The sequence below is a fragment of the Chrysoperla carnea genome, chromosome 4 (assembly GCF_905475395.1).
Source record: "Chrysoperla carnea chromosome 4, inChrCarn1.1, whole genome shotgun sequence".
Classification (NCBI taxonomy): domain Eukaryota; kingdom Metazoa; phylum Arthropoda; class Insecta; order Neuroptera; family Chrysopidae; genus Chrysoperla; species Chrysoperla carnea.
Genome location: NC_058340.1, coordinates 52,458,286 through 52,482,306, shown reverse-complemented (window position 1 = coordinate 52,482,306; position 24,021 = coordinate 52,458,286). Strand labels below are relative to the sequence as shown.

The 24,021-nt window shown below is 28.7% G+C and overlaps 1 protein-coding gene across 2 annotated transcripts in view; it reads left to right on the top strand.

The window, feature by feature from the left end:
* Positions 1-515: 515 nt before the first annotated feature.
* Positions 516-24,021, top strand: part of LOC123297830 (Kv channel-interacting protein 1) — a 245,933-nt gene continuing 222,427 nt past the window's right edge. For both annotated transcript variants that reach the window (XM_044879631.1, XM_044879630.1), the window contains exon 1: positions 516-671. In XM_044879631.1, the coding sequence (XP_044735566.1) occupies positions 516-671 (156 nt within the window). The remainder of the gene's footprint in view (positions 672-24,021) is intronic.

Genomic DNA, 24,021 nt, shown 5'->3' with positions numbered 1-24,021 from the left:
ATAATTCTTTAAGGTTATGTTGTTTATAATAAATTCATCATAACAATGAATAAATATTCATCAAATAAACAATTTCAATGTGTAAATTGTTATAATAAATTTACATTATTAGAATTTATTAATCAACTTTAACATTTATCAAAACATATTTATTATTATTATTTAAATTAAAAAAAATGTTTTTGTGATTAATGATTGATTTGATTCATTAATTGATTAAAAATAATAAATTAAATTATTTATTTTAAATGTTTTTATTTTTTTAATTAATTTTATTTGGGTATTTATATTGTTACAAGAAGTAAATGTGAATTAATTTAATAATTAATTAAATAAATAATGTATAGTTAAGTGTTTGTTTCATAAACATTAATCTAAAAAAAAAAACATTAATAAAAATGATTGTTGCAATATATATAGACAAATTATCGTTTAAATCAAATAAAATGCTGTGTTTTTTAATGTAAATTTTATTATTTTTCTTTAAAAAAAAGTTATTTTATTTATAAAATACAATGTCATCACCACCTGATTCGCCAATGGAAGAAGTAGTGTACGAGATAGAACCGTCACGGGTGCCAAAACCTATTCCAGTTGCACTGGAAGATTTATGCCGACAGACAAAATTCACACGACAAGAAATTCGTGTTATGTATCGTGGTTTTAAAACGGTATGTATATTTCATGTTTTTTTTTGTTACGTTGATTTGATTTAATATTTGGTTATAAAAATTTGAAACGATGAATTTTTGAAAGTATATATTATAAATTAATGACGATGCGTACAAACGCAATGTAATTTCATCTTGATAGGTAGATGTGTAGAATATTATAAGAAATGTCTATAATGTTTGCCGATCACAGAGCCGATGTTTAATTTATATATATACATTTCCGTAATCAATAGTTGTATATATTTATAAATGTTTTTTTATTTATTTTTAAATTCGTTGATTTTTAAATCAAAAGAGTTCCGCACGTTTTAAATCAAAACTAATTAAAGTTTCCCGCGGCTTCACAATCAAGAATTTTTCACATAAAATTATCTTCTTCGAATAGTTAAAAATGACTTGATTTTTAAATCAACTTAAAGCCCAGCTTGATGAAAACGATTCGAGAAAACTTTTAAACTCACATTCTTCGTTAGAGGAGATATATTTTCTACCTAAATTTCAGTGAGAAAACTTCAAAATTCAATCACTCGTTTCATAAGTACCCAAATTACTAGTATTCTAAATATATCAATGAATTGCTTAAGGTATTTCGATACCGAAAAAATGGAAATGATCCAAAAAATTTGAAATTATGTTTACCAATTAATCATCCTTCAGTTTTCATATCTGTTTAGGAGAAATTAACTTTCGAAGTCAGTGTTTTTCCAAAAAGTTTTTCAATTTTATGCACAGTTTTCTAAATTTTGGTATGATTTTAAAGCTAAAACTTGAAGAATATTGATAAAAGTTTTTATATAAATGGTAAAACATTTTTTAAAGCACTTATTGACTAAAAAAGGCAACATTTATTACGACTTCTTTATATATACTCACTGTCAAAAAAAATGCCACAGTTAAAACATTCTAAGCGTACTCATCATATGTTATGTTATAATAGTAACACTTAGAATGTTTTAAAACGAGCAGTTTTTTTGACATTGAGTATACCATCATGTAAAAAAGGGCTGTTTTTAATAATTAACTTCTCGTAAACCATACAGAGAACTGACTCGAAATTAATAGAGAAGGCGTATTAAATACTCATTAATTGACACACAAAATTTCAGTTTTTTGGCACACTTTCGTTTTGGTATCGGAACACCTTAAAACGAAACTCAATCCAAGTTCACTCCAAAATTTATTTGATTTGATAAATAACTTATACATGGGGAAATAACTTAAAACATCTTAAAATTGCACGTGAGAAGCATTTGTTTGGCTATTTAGTCTCTTTAGTCTTTAGGCTATTTAGTCGACGTACGAGCTTTCCAACAAATATTACAATACTGGGCATTAAACGGACATATAGAGCATTATAGATCAGACGTCTCTCAAGCTTTGTTTCTTCAAATTGTACTGCTTTGTATTAAAGCTGTAATCTTGCTATGTACATAGTGCCAGAAAATTTTAAATTTTTGTAAGGATATTTTAAAACAATTACCTAACATAGCAATTTGAAGTCGATTGACCGTATCTCACCCTCGGATTATTAACATGGAAGACATATAGTCCCATAAAATGTAGATTTAAACTACCATCAAAAAGGAAGCCTGCCTGCATTTCTAAATAAAAAATTTTGTAGTTTGTTGACATAAATTTGAAGTAAACATGATTAAAAAATATTGAATTCTATTGAGAGGGTAGCGAAATATTAAAAACAACCACCAAAATCACTTTTTTGAAAATAGTTCGAAAATATACAAAGATTTTAAATGATAGATATCAAAATTTTCTATAAAATCATTTCTAATCACTTTTGATGTATTTGCAATGGAAACCGAGATATTTCCAATAGACAAATCTAATTAATTTATAGCTGAGCCGCTTAAAATATGAACAGATTTCGCTCTGGAAAATCGGAAAACCCCCCAAAAATTACGTTTTTCAATTCTATGGCAATGAACAATACGGTATAATGGTATTTTTCAAAGCAGGCTACTTTAAAATATGAAAATTCTTTGAAAACTTTATAGGGTAGAAAAACTGGAAATTTTGTACTGATTCTTGATTCTTTTTATTTGTTTGAAGATTAAAATAAACCACATTGATAGGATATGAATTTTAAATATATTTTAAATGTTTGCATAATACCCTCTTTTTTATCGGGGGTTGATTTTCCAATAATTCTTTTGGATAAGATACCTTTGTCGCTAAGGGACATTATCCAAGATCTAAATTACTAGAATGTGGTCGAATCACAATACATTAAGAGAAAATTGTTTAAAATTTAAAAAAATCTGTTATAAAAAAAAATATAAATAATTTCCAATTTAAACTTATCAAAAAACATTGTCATTATTTTTTCGTTATCTACAATTTGAAGAAGTCCAGCTGTAATAACATGAACCATCCTGTATGTGAGGATAAAACATTTTTTTTATGTTTAGCTCTCACTTCTGCCAATTCTATGAGCTTGATGAAGTACAACTATAAACTCCGTTTTCTTCGCATTTATATTTAATAATCAGATATTTAATAATTGAAGAATGGAATCCGCAATCAATTTAAAATAAAACACCGGAAAAGTATTATAATTTTTTAATACCATTCTTGCGTGACTGTAAAACTTTTTAAATAGAATGTTGGCGACTTTTTTAAAAGCTTTTTGTGTAATACATTGTTATTTTCTTTGAAAATCTTTTACAGAAAAAATTACTAGCATTTTATTGAAAAATAGTCGCCCTATTAGCTCACTTGGTTAAGGCGAAACCAATTCCATCCGCGGTATGCTTAGGGTAACCGGTTCGATTCCCGCCGTCGCATCTAAATTAATTTAATTAATAGTTGTGATGGGCTGGTGTAGTGCATGGTATATACATGAAAGAGGTGCACTCAGTCTTTAAAATTGAGGAACTGATAAATGAAATTATCAGCGGAAAGGTGGTAAAACACATATATGGTATCAAAATGGGCTCTATAGCCTAAGTGTGTTCTTCGTGGACAGCCAATAGAACCTAACCTAACCTAATCATTGAAAAATAACGCGAAATACATAAAAATAATACAAAATAATGTACTAATTTTAACAATGGTACTTTTATTTTTTCTAAAATTAGTACTATTGTAGGCGCTGAGTGGGGTTCGTATGAATTTACCGGCCGCAAAAAAAAGGAGTGTATTTCGAAGTATTTTGTACCCGCTGAATTGGAATTTTCAATTTGGCCATCGCTCAGAGTGGAGGACAATTTGTTATAAACAAATTAATTGTTTTTACGGCCATAGCTCCTAAACTATTGAAAATTTTAGTAAACTTATTTTGTATTATTTTATTCTACATGAAAAAACAGAGAGATATGGTTAAAATTGTAAAGAAAAATGTTACTACATAAGGTTGGCGCATTAATATTTTTGCTACAAAACACAAATTACTTATACATCACCATAGGTCTTTTTTGAACGATTAATTTGATCGCGCGGAAGTCAACTATCGATAAATATGCTAGAAGGCTTTAATGGTTTACTTATAGCAACGAGGAATCATTGTAGACAACTTTCCCCTACAGAACACATTGTTAAACCATATTCTGTATAGAGTGTTTATCCATATTGTGTACTCCCATATTCATATATTTATTATTGATGTATAAAGCTGTTACATTATCCGTCTCGTAATCTTTATTTATTGTTAGACTATTTCGTATATGTATTCATTGTGCGTTACGTTTATTCATTTTTAGACCCGGTAAAATCTGTTACTAAGCATGAATATTTTTCCACATGGGAAATTTTTGCAGGATCCCGTTTAAAAAAGCCTGTAGGATATTGTCCAAATTGCTTCGAAAAAATTTTATCACATAATTGGGGTCAAAGTTAACAAAAAATGTCGAATACTCTCCAGGTGTCGACTAAAAAATTTGTAAAATTTTAAAAAACAAGATTACGAAAACGGTTTTACGATTTTCCAGGGGCTTGCGTTTTGGAAAATGAAAGTTTTCGAACTTTTATATTAGTTTGACTTTATTTCAAGGCGATTGGTGAAAATCCCATCTCTCTAGCATGTATAGAACAGCAAATCATTATTTTTGGGTATTTTTTCGCGCGTTCTCGTAACAATTAACCATCAAGCACATGACCAAAAATTTTAGCGGGATGTTGTTGCATAAGCTTTGCACTACAAATACAAACTTAGACATATTAAAAATCTGATATTTTCATACACTTTTCATACACTTGAGAGTTAAAAGAAAAATGTAAATGTCTAAGAACATTTTTTATTAATTTTGACTCGAATTCGGTTATATTCTTTATTTGTTAAAAGTTTAAATTTTTAGTTTAGACAATATCCTACCGGGTTATCCACCGACAACCTGCACTTTTACGTTCAGGAACATTTTTTAAACGTTATTCTTCAAAAATTTTCCATCCGAAAATTACTCATGCTCAATGATGGATTTTACCGGGTCTATTTATTTCTATGATATATTTAGAATTGTATTTTTGAGTTGAAGTGTAGGTAATATTACGTGGTTTACTAATCTACTTATAGCTAGACTACATGCAGTTAAGTTATGTATAAATATCTAATAAAACATAATATGACATAAATAAAAACAACGCATATTTTATATCTTACACAATAAAAAAAACGCATATTCTATATCTTACACAATATTATGTTCTTACGAGGTGTTCAATACAATACTTAATACTATAAAAAATAATTATAAACAAGTGAAAACAAACAATTGACTGAGTGAATTGTTGAAATACCATGCATAGTCAGTGTTGATTTCTTTATCACATTACACATACAAACATGTGACACATACATAACTGATAATCAAGTAGTACATATTATAAAATTTCCGCCTAATTGGCGCCCTCACAGGTAAACAGTGATGTTTACGAAAAAATGATTCAAACAAAAGTTGTTTTATTTTTGATAAGGAACATTTTTTATATTTAAACTTTTGTTCTATCTCTAACGGTTTACAAGATGGGTCCTACGGACCCAAGACCCAATTGACCTATGATACTCATTTACGAACTTGACCTCAATTTTTACGTCCTGAGTACGCTGTAAAAATTTCAGCTCGATATAAATTATCAAAATAGAGCTGGATTTTCATGAATGGATAAGACATAAGAACAACGAAATCATGGGCATTAGTTAAAAGTTTGGCTGACTTATGCAACTTTCCTACGATATCTTTTTTCGTTTTTGAGTTATCTGTCCACAGACGGACGGGCGGACGGACGGACGGACAGCCATAAATGGACTAATTAGGTGATTTTATGAACCCCATTGACAAAATTTTTTTCCTAGTATCATTATTTTTAAGCGTTACAAACTTGGGACTAAACTTAATATACTATGTACATTTCATATATACATGGTATAAAAATACTTAAGACGGTTCTCTACACATTTGTCAATGGCGTGAAATCATTATTTGATTTTGGTGAAACTTTATAATTTTTTTAAGACTCCTCTTAAATATTCATTGGTGGAAAAAAAAATTTATAAAGAAAAGCGGTTTTCCAGATAAGAATGGTTAAAGTTACATTCGAATTTTAATCACTGCGATTATACCCTTTACTCCATCGATTAGAAATTTGGATATGTTATAGGTACTCATAGTCTACCTGCCCTGGTTACTGATTTATTTTTCGAAAATCCTGTTAATTTTCCAATCCGCAGAAAAACAGTTTCAGAAACAGCCAAAAAATAGTACCGATTACATGTTTCATTCGATTTTGGCTGATATTATAAGTTTGAGGAAGAAATGATTTTTTACAAAACTTATTAAGATTTCAATCCAAAATGTTTCGAGTAATTAGTGATTCTCCGTGGTATGTACGTAATGACTATGAAAGAGCTTCAGTGCGTGATGAAATTGCACGTTTCAGTGATACCTGGTACTCATTGAGCAGCATCCAAACTCTAGAGTGATTAACCTCTTGGACAATTGTGACAGTGTGAACAGACTAAACAGACAAAACGTGCTAGATTTAAGATTTAGATTTATTATGATAATAGAAAATAGGAATAAGAAAAAAAAACTTATTTGTTATTTTATTTTTTCAAAAAATCTTGCAAATCTAGGTCAAAGGTTAAATTTATGAAGTTGATGAGATGTTACCTTTTTACCTAGGGATTTTATCAAAAGCTTTTTGTTAAACACCCTGTATAGTAAAATAAAAAAAGCATTAAAATATGCGAGGCAAAATGTCATATAGAGAGCAGAGCACAATATATTTTATTATTTGTTTCTACACAGATGTTACAGTAATTAGTAATACCTAGACAAATGGAAAACCATTTGTAGTACGTACAAAGTTTTAACAGAATAATAATTACAATGGTATGACATATATATAAGTATAACCATCATTCTATTCAATTATCCACTCACTATCCACTATTTTGTTCTGCTATAGCAGTAGGAGGAGGTCATATAAATTTTAAAATTGTCGTGTAGAATTGTCTAGGTTGGACCTCTAACTAGACACCGCAATTTTTTATTTAGTGATGCACAGCAGGGAACTTTTTATAATTGATTCGAAAATTCAAATCAAAATGTTCAATCTTTACGTTTCATAGCCAGCACCACAGGGACATTCCAGGAAATTATGAAGCCGATGAGCTTGCTGGAAATGGCACAATGTTGCCGGACACAACCATGAATAAATATCCGGGAGGACCATTTGCGAACTGCAAGTAGCTCCTTAAAGAGGATATCTTAAAAAAGGCCAATCTTAGATGGAGGGAGGAACGTACTTGTGGTACTACAAGACAGATATGGTCTGAGTATAATCGTAGGTGTTCCGAAGATCTAATAACACTTCCAAGGGCCTCTGTTTGAAAAATGGTTGCGGCTATTACAGGACACTGATTGGGCGGCAGGCATGCTGAACGCCTGGGCCTGGCAGTGTATCACGACCACTGCAGGAGCTGTCACAGTAGTGAGTAGGAGGAGACAATGTCACATCTTCTCTGTCACTGCCCAGCTCTTACCATGAGGAGATGGACTTAAAAAAGTAACAAGTAACCAATTTAGTCGCATTATCGAGAATTTATGCCAGGCCGGTGAAATATAAGGAACATTAAGGTGAGGTATTTTATTATATCGAATTATAGTTCCGACTAATAAGTTAGAAATAAATTATCAAAATGGAGCTGGATTTTCATGAATGGATAAGACAGTAAGAACAACGAAATCATGGAGATTAGTTAAAAGTTTGGTTGACTTATACAACTTTCCTACACATTTATCTAATGGACTATCAAACTATTAATATTTGTAATTTGCGATTGAAATGTTGAAACTAAGTGTTAAATAATTTCATCATTCGGCATATGTCCATTCCAACTACCCAGCTACCGAATAATATAAAATGATCGATTGTTACAAAACTTTATACGAAATCAGTTACATACTTCTATTTCGCAGATCGTAAAGTAAAATAAAAGACACGAATGAACCAAAACAGCTTTAGATATACAGGATTGATCACGCTATACCACACGGAAAATTATGGCTAAACGGCTTGATTTTAATAAAATTTTCTTTCAAGGTTAGATGCAGGGTAGATGACTATACAATTTAAAATTATTTTTGTAATATACAGAGTGACTGAAAAGGCGGAATGTATTATAGTTGAATTTTTTTAGATAGAACATCCTGCTTTCTATTTGATTTTCAGGTTCTAAGCTCACTTTTTTTGAAATATTCTGTATTTTCTGAAATTATAATAGCAATTTTTTCTCAAAGCTTATATCAGTTTTTCAAGTCTTATTTCAGTCATAATTTTGTGACAACTTGTATACGTAATACAATTATTCACAGTTGCGACAAGAAACTCAATCGATTTGTAGACTCCAAGTTAAATTTGGTTTGAAAAACTAATATAGGCTTTGAGAAATTATATGTTTAAATTGCTACTATAATTTCAGAAAATACAGAATAGTTCGAAAACCGTGAAGTTAAAGTGAGATAAACCATAATGAAAAATATCTCTTTGATCCAGTCACCCCGAATTTTACGAAAATAATTTTAAAATGTACAGTCAATAACCCTCTACCTTGAAAGAAAATTTTGTTAAAATGAAGCTGTTTAGCCGTAATCTTCCGTTTCACTATAGCGTAATCAATTTTGTATATGTTATAAGTAAAATCCAAAATGGATTTAAAATGCTCCAAATAAATTTTATAATATAAGTACCTATAAAATAGTAATATAATATTTTGTTTAGACGAAAAACCAACATACAAACAAAACTTTTTTGAAATATTCTAAATGTTTAAATCAGGGTTTTAGATGACGTTACATACAGATTTTGCTGACGTAAAGGCGCTTATAAATATTGAATATCTATAGTTATATATATATAAACAACACTAAATATCCATTTTGTATGGTAAAAATTATTAAATATTAATACACATGCAAATAAATAACAATATTAAATATTTAGCTAATCTATTCAACAAACTGTGAATATAGTCTAGTCTATCTATTTTGAGCACAATGTTAAATTTTAGTAACCGAGATACAGCCAACCAATACATGTAAAAAGTCGTAAATTTTCCGTAGAATTCAATGCACTATATTTTTACACTTTTAAATTACGGGATGACATTCAAAATGGCTGCCAAAGTTGCTCGAAAACCGTTTTTTTTAGGCTTTTTTAAAAAATACGCTTTGTATAAAAGAAAGTTTCGAACAAAAAATGCGTAACTTTTAATTTCGAATCGATCTAGCCCAGTTAGATGTCAAAAAATTATAAAATAAAAAATTCGAAACGCCCATATCTCTTTGAAAAAAATATATTTTTAAACGACCTTTAGTGAAAAGTTGGTCCTTAATATGCCCAAGAAGATCGTTTTTGCAAATTTGAAAAATATTGAAAAGTTTGGGCAAAAATCGCTTTTATCGACCAAAAGCCATGTATACGCGTGCTTTTTTATAAACGTTTCTGTGCTTAAAATTTTCTTTAATAGTTGCCTGAATATGTGCGGATATTGCGCGCTTGATTAATTGATCGATAACATGCGAAATATCGGTCGAAAAATCAGTTGTGAAACATTTTGAAACACTATATTAATTATTTTTTCAATTTTTTATGTAATATAATTGCTTCTAGTTGATATTTTATGCTATTAGTGAGGTCTTAGTTGTGGATGGAGGTTTTTTTCTTCACAAATTTGTTTGGGCATCTCGTAAAACTGTGCTAGAAGTTTTGAAAATTGTTTCCAAACTGCAAGCAAAATCGTTTTTTTTACGGTCATCCGGATGGTGCTAGAGTACTCAGTAGAACGTATACATTGACAATTGACAAAAACCCGCTCTTAAAACAGAATTTGACTGATAATAATACACCCAAAAGAAAAATTTGTTGTCTTTTTAAAAAAGCCTAAAAAAACTGTTTTCGAGCAACTTTGGCAGCCATTTTGAATGTCATCCCGTAATTTAAAAGTGTAAAAAAATAGTTTCATTGAATTCTAAGGAAAATTTACGACTTTTTACATGTATTGGTTTAGTGTATCTTGACTATGGCTCGAAAAATTTAGATTGACCAGTCTAATATGTACTTTAACAATTTTATGAAAATATGTACATACAGCTGTTATGTCCTGTTTGAATTATAAATAATAATTCCATCGCATCGCACAGAAACAACAAAATTTGAAAATATAACATAATTATATAGGTTTGACCATGTGCCGATCGATGCGTATTAACGGCAATATGATTCGAAAAGAATTTCATTCATCATTCGGTCGAGTCGTTTCAAGCCGAACGCATTTTTTCTAAAATTCTTTCCTGATAGATATCGCATGAGCAAAGAATGATATCCATTTCGTTGGAAATATGATCCGAAAAGAATTTCATAACATTCAGTCTAGTCGTTTCGAGTCGGTCGAGTTTGAATTTTTAATAATTTTTTATTATGCTGAGAAGATATTTGTGTGGATTTCAAGGGTCGCAAGACTCTATCCATGGCTTGTTTTAATTAAATTTTCATTCTTTTAAGCTATTTAGAAATGTTTTGGTTTGAATCATTAGAGTAATTTGTTATAATTGAATACAGCATTTCTGTTTGCAAGTTTATCGTTACTTGGCATCATTATTAATAATTTTGGCAAAAGATTTAAAAAATTTCTCAGATCGATGATTCTAATTTGATTACGGAACCTATAATGTTGTAATTATTTGTAGGAATGCATGAACATGATGCATGTTATGTATATGCTGTTTATAACTTTTCAAAAGGTTTAGATCAAACGAATTCTATAAATTCCATAAGTTAGTAACATTGAATGAATAACAATATGGCACCATGAATAGAGAGATGGTCACTGTGTTGTTTATAGCAGCTCATATTCGTTTAACGGAACAATCCGGGTGCTGAAGTAGAAATATTTCAATAATTTTGGATATTTTATGCTTTTTGGGCCGATGAATCGAAATTTTGACCAAAGTGAAATCTGGTTAAGTTTATTCTTTATTTACAATTTTATGTTGTTTTTGGCTCGTATCTACCAAAATTTCGGTTCAGAAAAAAGTCTCTGGATGGGTTTTTTATATGTATATTGCGAGCCACGTAATAGAGCATGCTTTCACACTATGACTGGGTCACGCCATATCCATGGTTGTTTATAACAAATTACATGATCGTTGTGCGATAAAAAAGCGTACACTAAGTATTCTAGGCATTCACACAGATCATGAACGTTTAAAATACTATCCACAATACTTTATACGGTTTCTTTTTCCCCATAAAAGACTCCGAAATATTACATAGGAAAATGACTTTCTGGGAAACTTTTCATTTTTTTTATACACTGACATAACTGACTTTGATAATTATTCACAAAAGACGTATAAGTGGATGATTAAAGTATAAATAATATTTAAAATTTATTGGATTATTTTCATTTTTTTTTTTTTGTATCAAAATACCCGTTTATGTAGAATAGAATTGTGTGCCAGACTATTGCATTTATATAGGACCCCTTAATCGTAGAAATTTTCCTAAATGGTTTTTATAAACTTGTCAGATAATAATAAAACAATAATAATAATTAAACATTATTTATTTAAAGATTATATAAAATTTATAATTTTCAAATTTATTTACAAAATAAAATTGTCGTTTGTTTAAATATGTTGATGGAAAATGAATAATATGCACAAGTTTCGAAGGTCTTTTGTACAAGATAACAATAATTTTATTTCTATCATAATAAAAATAAAAAAATAAAATTCTAAGCAAATGATAAAATTAATTTTCATTTGTTTATTGAATTTGTAATTTCATTTGATTGATGATCAAAACTGATATTGAATCCTAAATTAAATTTCAATATATGTATACTTTGTGAATTTTAGTGCCCTTCTGTTGATCTGTTACTCTTTGTAATGGTATGAAATGAAAATTTAATAAAAAAAAGTTATATACATACGATAGTATACAGAATAGGGAATATTCATGTATTTTTTTATATTTTTAATTCATTTTTTACACCGTTTTAACATAGTAAAAAATATAAATACTGTTTAAAAATCCTGTAATTAAGTGTAAAAAAAATTTTGAATATTTAAAAAATATTTGTGACCAGTCAATTGGTGATAGTACAATTTATAATTTACACTTAAAAAAATGAATTTACAACACTGAATTTACACTCGTTATTATTAAGTTTTCTAATATAAGTAATTAATACCATACAGTATGTCACCAAATTTGACAAACCAATACAATGACGTTATGTCCCTTTTAAAATTTGAATTTTCATTTTAGAAATTTTGAATTTCTCTCAATGAATTTGCACTTTTATTAATTAAATTTAAGTAATTGAAAAGATATTAATTACTAAAATAATGGTTTAGTTGAAATGTCCAGCCAATAAAGTTACGTAAAAAAAAATATTTGAACCAAATTTAAATTTCATGAATACTCCCTATTATTCAACAAACTGACTGTATGAATAAATTGGTGGACTTTCTCTCTTATTGATCCATCCATGGGCAAAACCTTAACTACTCAATCCTCGGTTAAGCAAAAACCTTTTACAAAAATGGTATTCTATTCCCTTTGAATTCTTCTTTACTTCAATTTACATAAATGTATGATTAATGTATAATCATCACTGGCTCTGAATACTTCAGCAGATATGAAGGAAATCATTGTAATTTATCAATGTTCTACAAAACCACAGTTTCTATGTAAAAATTGTGGCCTTTCACAGTTAATCTTTTTAAAAATTTTATAGGACATAGCTTATTGAGGCTCCAATTTGCACTGTCTCATGTTTTACAGTAAAAGACGATGTAAAATCAACGCAAGGTTGCTACTCTAAATCTTTACTCAAGAATTCAAAAATTTAAAGAGTTGACGAAATACTTTATACACTAAACTTATTTAAAATTTTTGAGTTTCATCGAAATATTCTTTCATTTGGTTGAAATGTGAATGGCTGAATGTTTATTTTTATAATTTTCAATAGTAGTCAAAAAATTCAAGGCACAATTTGCAATCACATTAAAAAGTTGAATTATTAAGGTCCATTTATTATGAAATTAATTTATCTTGATTGAAACCAGTATTGAATTTCTTGCAAACTTTTTCCTTTAGTTTCTGGTACATAAAAATATGTAAAGAATATTCCGAAAATTGAAAAACAAGCGAATAACAAAAATGGTACAAAAACGCCAAAACTATTCATCAACAATAAAAATATTTTCGATGAGAAAAAGAACATAGCAGCCATTAAAAATTGAATCAAACATAACGCTTTTGTTTTAACATTTGCGGCAAAAAATTCAGATGTCATTAAGGTTGGTATTGTACCATAACCCAAATTAAAAAGAATTACAAAACCCAGCAACGCAACTACTGGAACCAAACCAAATGAAGAAATATCATATTTTAACTCATCTTTTAAATAGAAAAATACACTTAACGTGACTAAGGCGATTGAAGCACCGATTAAAGATAATATCATTAGCGGCTTACGTCCAAATTTATCAACTAGAACGCTACAAACTAGCGATGCTGACACTTGTGCTAATACATACGATAATGTAGCAGCTAAAGTTGAAAAGCTTGCACCAGACATTTCAAAAATCGGTATCAAAAAGTAAATAATTGCAGAAGTACCACTAGCCTGTTGGATAATTCTTATGAGAGCCATTGTGAATAATGCTCGGCGATTACTAGCGTCAGTAAAGAGTACTTTAAATGTAGTCGGATTTTTCATTTGTAATTCTATTGACTGATTAATGCTATCTAATTCATCGTTAACATCAGGAATCTGTCGTAAAAAGCGTAAATCCTTTTCAGCTCGTTGTTTTCTATTTTTCATTAGACTATAATATGGTGATTCAGGCATTAAAAGCATAGTAAAAATGTTTATAATTGGAACACTTAAACATATTAAGGCTGTTTGTTTGATCGTAAATTGTGTACCAATTATATTAATTACAGCAATACCAGCTATAATTATAATTGTAGCAGATGTACCCATACGACCACGTATTTTTGGTTCAAGTATTTCACCTAAATATATGGGTATGCAAATAAATCCAGAACCTTCACTAAAGCCACTAAAAAAACGTCCTAATATTAACAGTTCAGCATTTGTGGCAAATGCAATTAACAGCCATGAAATTATATGAGGTATCGTTGTTAATAAAATTGTATTTTTGCGTCCAATAGCGTTACATAAATAAGCGGCTAAAGCTGCACCAATAATATCACTAAGTGGTTGTATTGTAATAATCCATGATAATTCACTTTCTGTTAATGGAATCGTTGCATTTGGTGATGTTAAAATGGGAATTGATGGTGAAGTCCAAGCAAAGTGTAGACCGAGTGAAAAGAAGCCCAAATTGGCTGTAAAAAAAAATCTATAATTATTTTCTGACAATCTAATTACTATCGATTAATGTTGTTTTGGATAACTGCAAAGTCCTAGTCAGGTATTGATACGGTGCCAAAATGATAAAAAAATTGGCATTGTTGTGTGGAAAGGTTCATACTTCAGGCAGTCTTTTACACGGGGGGAAACGTTTTCAGATGAAATTTATATGATTAAAAGTTAGATTTCATTAAGATTAAAAGATGTCGTTGATAAATATGCATTTATGAGCCTCTGCAACACTAAACAGTATACAGGATGTTTCCTAAGTAAGTACAAAAAATTTAGGTACATATTATTGAGGCAATTTTTTTAATCAATATGAATGAAGTTTGACCATTATTCCTGTGATTATTTTGTGTTAACATTTAGAGGAATATTTTACCAGATTTAAGCTAAAAACCCAACATGATAATTACAAAATGCAAAATGCAATGTTAAAACAATTTTAATTTAAGAATCCGCGATCTAAGAAATATGAATTTGACTGATTGATCCAAAAAGCATAAAAATAAAATAGAGTTTGAGAGTTTGACCTCACACTTCAAGAATGCTTAAAAGTGAACAAATTGGAGTTTTTGTGAAAAGGTCTCATGTTTTAGATATATTACTCAAAGGATTAAACAAAAATTTAAAATATGAACAGTTCAGTATCAAGTTTCTGTGTGATGTTCGCCTGCGTAGTTGACCGTAGCCTAGTTTATAAAATGTTTACAATATTGTTGTTGTTATTGTGTTTTTGTTTCCTAGTTGCCTACAATAAAACTTAAAAATAGCATAGACAAGAATAGCTTCAAGTTTATATTCACGAGAAAAAAAAATTATTATTATACATATAATCGTTGTGTGCGTAGTCATGGTAGGGACAATAAAATCGATGCCAGCGCTTCCAGTGAAAAATTTTGGCGTTAAAGGGGGCTGTTATGACTAATTTGCAGTTCTTTACATGTTAATATTATAGAAATGTCAAATTAAAATTATTGTAAAACACGAATTATTTAAACTTAATGCATTAAAAATTGTGAAAATAAGAAATCAAATTGCACAAATATTATTTTTCAAATGTAAATTATTATAATTATTTATTTAAATTTGTGAGACAATAATATTAAATTTTCAATGTAAGTCTTAAATGCAATCCATACAATTATATATGCATCCATACAATTCTATAATTAAAGTAGTGTATCGTTACCATGGAAACGAAACTCACGCACGGAGCGAATACGTAAGCGTAATTTATTATACAATACAGAACCGACGTATACAGACTATCTGATGGATAGACAGGGTTCCTAAAACTACCGCATTAGAAGAGTAAAGTGATATGGATTATATAATAAAGAACTTGCATTATTTTTTGTGTCACAAATTCATATATAAATGAAAGAATAATTCATTTAAAGCATATTTAAGTTAGAAATAGTTATATTTGTTACGGGTGTAGTGACGTATTTACACCCGTTAAGGCAGTGAGCCAATCGGAATCTCGCTAAATTCACATTTTTCAGCTTGGTTCTATGGAAAATTATGTTATAATATATTGAAAGTAAGTTTAGAAACCAAACATTATTATTTATTATTTATCCGTCCGTTATTTTATCATTTATCCGTGTGGTGGCGTTGCTAAAAAAGATGTGTTGGCGTCATTGGCGTTTGAATTTATAGTTTAGAAAAACCATTTTCAATTAAAAATTACATGAAAAAAAAAATTTTTTTTAATTTAAATTTTTTTTTTAAATTTTTTAAAGTAAACTTACGAAAAAAAAAATAAAATTAAGAAACATGCAAGTTCTCCTTTATAAGGTGTACCATTAAGACGTGACGTACTATTAATAAGAAAGGCTCACTATCGAGATAATTTCAGCAATATTAGAAATAATAATTATCGAACAAGGAAGAGCTCCTTCGTTAATTGTCATTTGTAATATTGTGGATATTATCTCGATTTTATAATGACATAAATTTGTAAAGAAAATAAAATGTACTACAATTTATGGATATTATTTGATCTAAGTAGAATATGTTTTACGAACAATACAATCAGATATATTTGGTGGTTGAAACCAAATATATCTGATGTACAGCAAAGTGTTGTAATTTTATTGTCAAGATATGTTCAATGTTTAAAAAAAAAAAAAATTTTTATCGCAAAATCAAATTTTATATTTTAGTTCACAAAGTAACGACATTTATATTTCAAAATATTGTTATAAATATTAAACTTGTTTGAGAAGAAATGATGCTAAGAGAATATTTTGCAGTAAATTTTATTTTCTACAACTTTTATTATTATAAAATTTTTAATATTGCTTACATACTTTGGCAAATCGAGACATTTTCAAATTTACAAGCGATAAAAAACTGTTTTAGAATTTCATATTCTAAATCGCTCCATATTCAAAAATTCGAAAATCCAAAAAACTCTTGGCTCTCTATTCTTATATTCAAATTAAACTTAACCTTATACCAAGGAAAGGCATCAACATAATACGGAAAAATATAATCAAATTATAAGCAGTACACCCAGTATTTAGTGACATTATATTTTATTTTATATTTTGAATCTTTTTAGAATTTCATATTCTAAATCACGCTGTCTTTCTAATGCGGTACTTTTGGCACAATAATTCGAAAATCTAATAACTCTAAGGCTCTCTATTTTTATATTCAGTTTAAACTAAACCTTATACCAAGGAAAAGCATCAAAATAATACGGAATAAAATTATCAAATATCACTAAAAAATTATAAGTAGTACACCCAGTATTTATTGATATTATATTTTATTTTCGAACTAGTAAATCACTCAATTATAACGCAAAAGATATAACAGCTTACCAATAAGTGTGGCCAAAATTTGTGTCCATACTTTGGAACTACTATTTTTAATTTGAATCGATTTTCTTTTCATGACACTTAACACACTTGGCCTTTTTTCAACCATTTTGTTTCTACTTTTATTGTGCTTTTAGATTAATGATAGGCTAATGTGATGGTGAATATAATTTTGAGAGTTTTATGTTGGAAACTGAATTTATATAGTAAAATTTGAAGATGATGAAAACTCTTTTGAATCTTTCATTTCTCTTATCTTATCATTAGTCTTATTATTTGCAAATTAATTTAATTAAAAGTGGCGGTAGATGAAGTTCAAACATTAAATTTGAATCGAGAAACGATAGATTTTTGTGATAAAATTATTATAATAATTATACCTAATATTAGCTGAAATTTTAATAGAATATCATATTTTGGCGCAAAAGGTGGGTTGTTATTACTTATTTTCAATTTTTTACATCTAAATTGTATAGAAAATGTTTGGAATGATTAATTTTTGAATAAAATTATTGGAAAATAACAATTAATTAAAAATTGAGAATAAGAGACGAAATTGTTTAAAAAATTGTTTTTAAATCTTATATATTTAAACGAGCAATTCTTGTATATATATATATATATATATATATCAACGATCTTGGAAATGGCTCGAACGATTTTCATGAAAATGAGTATGTAGGGGTTTTTTGGGGCGATAAGTCGATCTAGCTAGGTTTCATTTATCAGAAATGTCGTTTTATCCGTCTTTTCATGAAAAATTCATCAGACATCTATTGGTGTATAACGTAGTTAATGATATACAATGCAAATTATAACATAACAAAAAGGAGGCGTTTGAGTAGTCTAAAGTGAAAAATATGACTCTTGCTGACATCTATTGGCGAATAACCGAGCGAAGCTCGGTCATCCAGATATTGTAAATTAACATAATTACTTATTTAAATTTGATACAAAATATTATTAAATTTTCAATGTAAACCGTATATACAAACCATAGAATTTTATGTCCATCCATACAATTATATTAGTACTTAAAGTACATAGTACGAAAAGCTCTTATTAGGGTTGTATAGCTTTTAAAATTCAATTACCCTGATTAAGTGAGACATGAAGGGGCCTGCAAAATTTGTTCATTCACTCGCTGTCTCAGTTATAGAGGTAACTATGATGATAAAGTCGAAAGAACGAATCTCAGATATAGAAGTTTGCTTCGCCCCACTAACAGAGGTAATTTAGTGCCAAAGTGTTGGGATCTCTGTATGAGTTCCAATTATGGAGGTTTCTCACTATCTTTATGGATCTTTTCATGAATTTTACTTATAAAATTGGTTTAATTTAGCCCATATCTGTTATAGGCTGAAGTTTTTCTCTACTTCTAAAACTACTATAGTTTGGAGATACACATGTTTTCTACGTATAATCAAAAACTCAAAATACCGTCACTGATTTTTCAGTGATTTTTTGACAATTTATTTTGTTAATTAAAGTTTTACAATTTTTCTTATATTTTAATTTTAAGTCACAGTTTAGAAGTTCTAATAATAACTTTGCAGAATAAAAATAAAAATTTCAAGATGTGAGACACGGAATGTTTATCATAGGCCAGTTTAAGAAATCGTTGTAAATAATCGATAAACTTATATCTAAATAAGTCAGAAGGTATACTGCGGTGATAATTTAAAATGCCATAACTCTTTAAATAAATATTTTCTAAATATCCTAATTCATTGTATTTATATTAACTTAAAATTTTGAACATAAAAAGAGTTTTTACACATTTTTTCTGTAAAATTTTGTTTGTTCCAGTTAGGGCTTATAAGTTATGATGCCAGTATAAATGATTGCAAGGCCGATACATAGATGGATAATCTAAAGCCATATCCATACGATAAAATTTTAAAACAAATCTAACTCATAAGAGTAAAATGAAATCCTAACCTACCTTTTGTTTCAACCCTCAATTAATTTGTTTCTTTTTAATATAATAAATGAAAAAATTACAAAATAAAAAAAGTTTTAACAAAAAGAAAACCGACTTCAGAAGAAAAGTTTTCCAAAACAAATGAATATGCACTAAAAAGTAAAAAAATAACGATAATAAAATGTAGTTAAAATTATTGTTATTTTGGAGTCGGTTTTCTTTTTGTTAAAAGTTTATTTTTTATTTTGTGATTTTTTGTGAATCTGAAGTACATAAACTAATTTGTCACTATAAAAAGAATAATCGAAATCGGTTGGCGTGATATTGAGTTATTTGTCCTCTTGTCGTGCATACTTAATGCAAATTTAAGACTTTTATAGCTTTCTCATGGATGCCGTTGTCAGAACTGAGCCAAAATGAAATGGGACCACACGGGAAGCACCAGCTTTCAAATAGATAAAGAATCATCAATATCGGTTCATCCAGTCGGTTCATCCAAAAAGTTCTAAGGTAACACACATAAAATAAAAATACAGTCGAATTGATAACCTCATCCTTTTTTGTTTGAAGTCGGTTAAGAAGGGTTTTCACTCTAAAATTTAGAAAATTAATAGACATTTCGTAAATGAACATAATTTAAATTTAATACAGGGAATAACAAAACTCTGGGCGATTTATTCATTTTTTTAGATAGGAACAGCATCCAAAAAAACAAAACAATGTATAAATTTTTAAAATATGGATTGAATAAAAACTATGACTCTCAGTGTGGATCGAGTACAAAAAAAATATAAAATTATAATTTTATTTCCACAAAAAAAAAAAGGATTTTTTAACAGTAAAAGCAGCACTATTATAAAACTAAGCCATAATTTCAGAAGTGATAAATTAGTATCGATATCTCGAAAAAGAAGTAGAATACTCTAAAAGCGGTGTCCTAAACATTCATTTTATTTTGAATAACTCTATGGGGATGTGTCTTAAAACTGGAGCACCATCGATATTGATAGTACATACTCTTCTTTAATCAATAATAGTCTTTTACATTAAGATGACATTACTTGTTTATCACAAAATCAGACCTCTTGAAGAATTTTCACTTGGGTGTTTTTCATTAAATCCAACTGAAACCAGTTTACCTTTTTTACACCCTGTAAAAATGTAATATGTTAATATGTTGTAAAATGAACTCTAGATAAAGTGTTAAATTACTTTAATAATATTCATTAATTTTAAACAACAGATGTATTTACTTTTTAATAAAATTTTATTTTGTAATTCAGTAGTTTCAGTACATACATTTGTAGGTAAGCCGATTTCTAGGAATACTTTTCTTTTCCAAATATGATTTCATATATTCGATATATTTCGAAAGAAATATTATCTTTAAAAAAACAATTTACCTACGATTATTTTCTAATTTTTATCGTCAATATTATAATACTTTATTGTCTGGTTTTGTTCACTTTGCTTTCATTCTATTCGCGATGGAATTGTTTTGTATAATAATCCACTGATCAGTAATCCATTTTATTAATATATGATCGCAGAAAGTTGCTAAATGTGTAAAAGTGTATAAACAATAGGCTTTTGTCCACTAAGAATAAATCGTTTGAATAAAAGTTTCTAATGATTAATCATAATATGTAGATAACAAAACACAAAATTAATTTTAATAAAATTTAAGGATCATTAATATTTTTGGAAAATAATTTTCATAATCCTATACATCCGGTCATGTGACAGCAAACACAGATCAGAAGTACTTTCATGGTACTACGTCACATCATATGAAAGACTAAGTAAGCTTACAAACACAAACAAATATAACATGTCATGAAGTGACATCATATAAGACGCCATTACACTCTACACTGTTTTAGAACTAAATTTGAATTGGTATTAATTAATTGCTAAATAAAAAACACTTTAAAGAAGTACAGCATTTGGAGTATAAACTGGATAGAGATAGAGATTGAATGAAAAAATAAAATGGCTATGTAAAACATCAAATTTCACTACGATATCATCAGTAATGCATATTTTGTTCGTATCCACTTGCCGATTATTTTATTTGCTTAAATTAGCAAGTGTTACATCATAAAAACTAAAAAATACAGTTATAATTAATACTTGAATCTACTTTTTTTAGACCATAGCATTGTTTCCGTATTTATAAATCAATTTGACTGATGCCATGGACCCCTTACTATTTTGATTTTTTAAATATTTAAACAAAAAATCTTATAAATAGAATTTACTTGTTTATTTTATATGGCTTTATTTTACAAAAAAATATTTTGCTATTTTATATCATATTATAATTTTACTAGCTGATCTTGATCCCCACTGTTTCGTATGAAAAGTGACGCAAAAAGTTTTTTTCTTAGGCCCCCTACCTTCTGTCTTCTATCTGCTTCTCTTTGCTCTAAAATTCTTCCTTCAGTGTTTTGTCTCTTTACACACTATTTCTTGAAGAAAATCTTGGTGTGTATTAATATTGATGATCGTACGACTAGGAAGTAGTTACATTGTGTATCATAATAAATTTCCATTTTTGTTCCAATTTCCTAGATCAATTTTTGTATTATATAAATACGTATTTCGGCTACCAAGTAATCATCATCATTATGAATGTTACTTATTATGTATGTTACTCGTTGCTAATTTGGTGGCAGACTGTAGTCATTGGGGCAAAAACCGAAATATCCTAAAGATCTCATTTATTATCTTTGATTTATATTGTGTATCCTTTTATTCACACACAAATTTGTTCAAATACCCACGATATAAAGATTGAGGATTCCATAAAATTGTGTTTTATACAGTCCGTCTCAATTTGAGTGTAATTGCCCTCGTATTATAGAGATAGTTATCACGCGTTGAAAAACGTTTGGTGTAGGATATTTGAGAAGATGATTTCACTTAGGATTTCACATTTCTGATTGGCTATTTTGTTTACGTTTAACGATTACGTCTTATTTTTTTATCTTTCTTTTTTTTCAGCTTATTTAGGTAAAAAAAACACATTTTTTAACGAAAACCATCTTTTTCCATCCTCTTGAAATTCATAAAGTCCAAAAAATTTTTACAATATTGAAGGGAGACAAATAACTTTTTGCCTCTTACCAAATAACCCGCCTAATGATCGCACAAACGTTTCATACTGCTGGAAAATATTTCGCTTCTCTCCCTCCTACCAAACGCCCGAAAAAGGGTAACATGGTTTGATTGATATTAGTCGAAAAGGGAAGGGCGGTTATATCTGCTAGCATTACGTAACATTTGTTCGGTTGCTGGGGAACTTATTAGGCCAAGAGCAGAAACTTTTTCCAATTTTTACTCATTTCCCCCTGCACCTCTATTTCGAAAATGGCCACTCTGCCATATATATGTTTCATAAGAGAAAATGCTCCACATCGACTCAGGAGCTTATTTACCACGCGGCAGAAACTTCATGGATTTTTTACGTTTATATCCAACAGTATATATAAATGTTATTCATATTACATTAAACGACACTTTCATGCTTGCATACATTGCTGCAGCAGGTACGTGGTTCTTTTGGGTTCTAGTCGAACTATTTTAAAAGGTAAACAAGAAAAACTGACGATAAGGTTTTACACCCTTCTGGCCGGAAGTATGACCAAATTTGTTAAAGTTGTGTATTATTTCATCTTATAAAATGGAACGAAAAATATATTCACAAAAAGAACATTAAGTATAAATGAAAATTATATGAGGATAAATTTATTATACATGAACAAATTCATCGTGCTAAACATTTATTTTTAGTAAAGACATTTGTTTTATACGGGTGTGGTTAATACTATGAAAGTTGATCTATTGATTTGAATACATCATGTGAATTAAGTTTCACACATCAATTGTTTTAACTAGTACAACTGTATTTTATCCATACCATTATAAATAAGTTTAATAGTTTCTGAAAACTAGAAACCAGTTGAAAGATTAATAATACAGGTTATATAGAAGCTAATTACTCTTGCCCATATTGCACTAAATTACAGGAGTTATTTTTATACCATGTAAATATGAAATATACATAGTATATTAAGTTTAGTCCCAAGTTTGTAACACTTAATTAAAAATAACGATTCGTCCGTCCGTCCGTCCTTCTGTGGACACGATAACTCAAAAACGAAAAAGATATCGAGCTGAAATTTTTACAGCTTACTCAGGACGTAAAAAGTGAGGTCAAGTTCGTAAATGAGCATCATAGGTCAATTGGGTCTTGGGTCCGTAGCACCCATCTTGAAAACCGTTAGAGATAGAACCAAAGTTTCCTTAAAAAAAATGTTCCTTATCAAAAATTAAACAACTTTTGTTTGAAACATTTTTTCGTAAACATCACTGTTTTCCCGTGAGGGCGCCAATTAGGCGGAAATTTTATAATATGTACTATACTTGATTATCAGTTATGTATATGTCACATGTTTGTATGTGTAATGTGATAAAAAAATCAACACTGTCTATACATGGTATTTCAACAATTAACTCAGTCAATTGTTTGTTTTCACTTGTTTTTTATTTAAATAGATTCAGTATCACGCACTGAATGTAAATGCACAAAATTCATACAAAAATAGACGCGATAAGTGCCTCTATTTTAAGGAAAACCGTTTTAGGCTATTTCTCCATAACCGTGCACTTTAGACC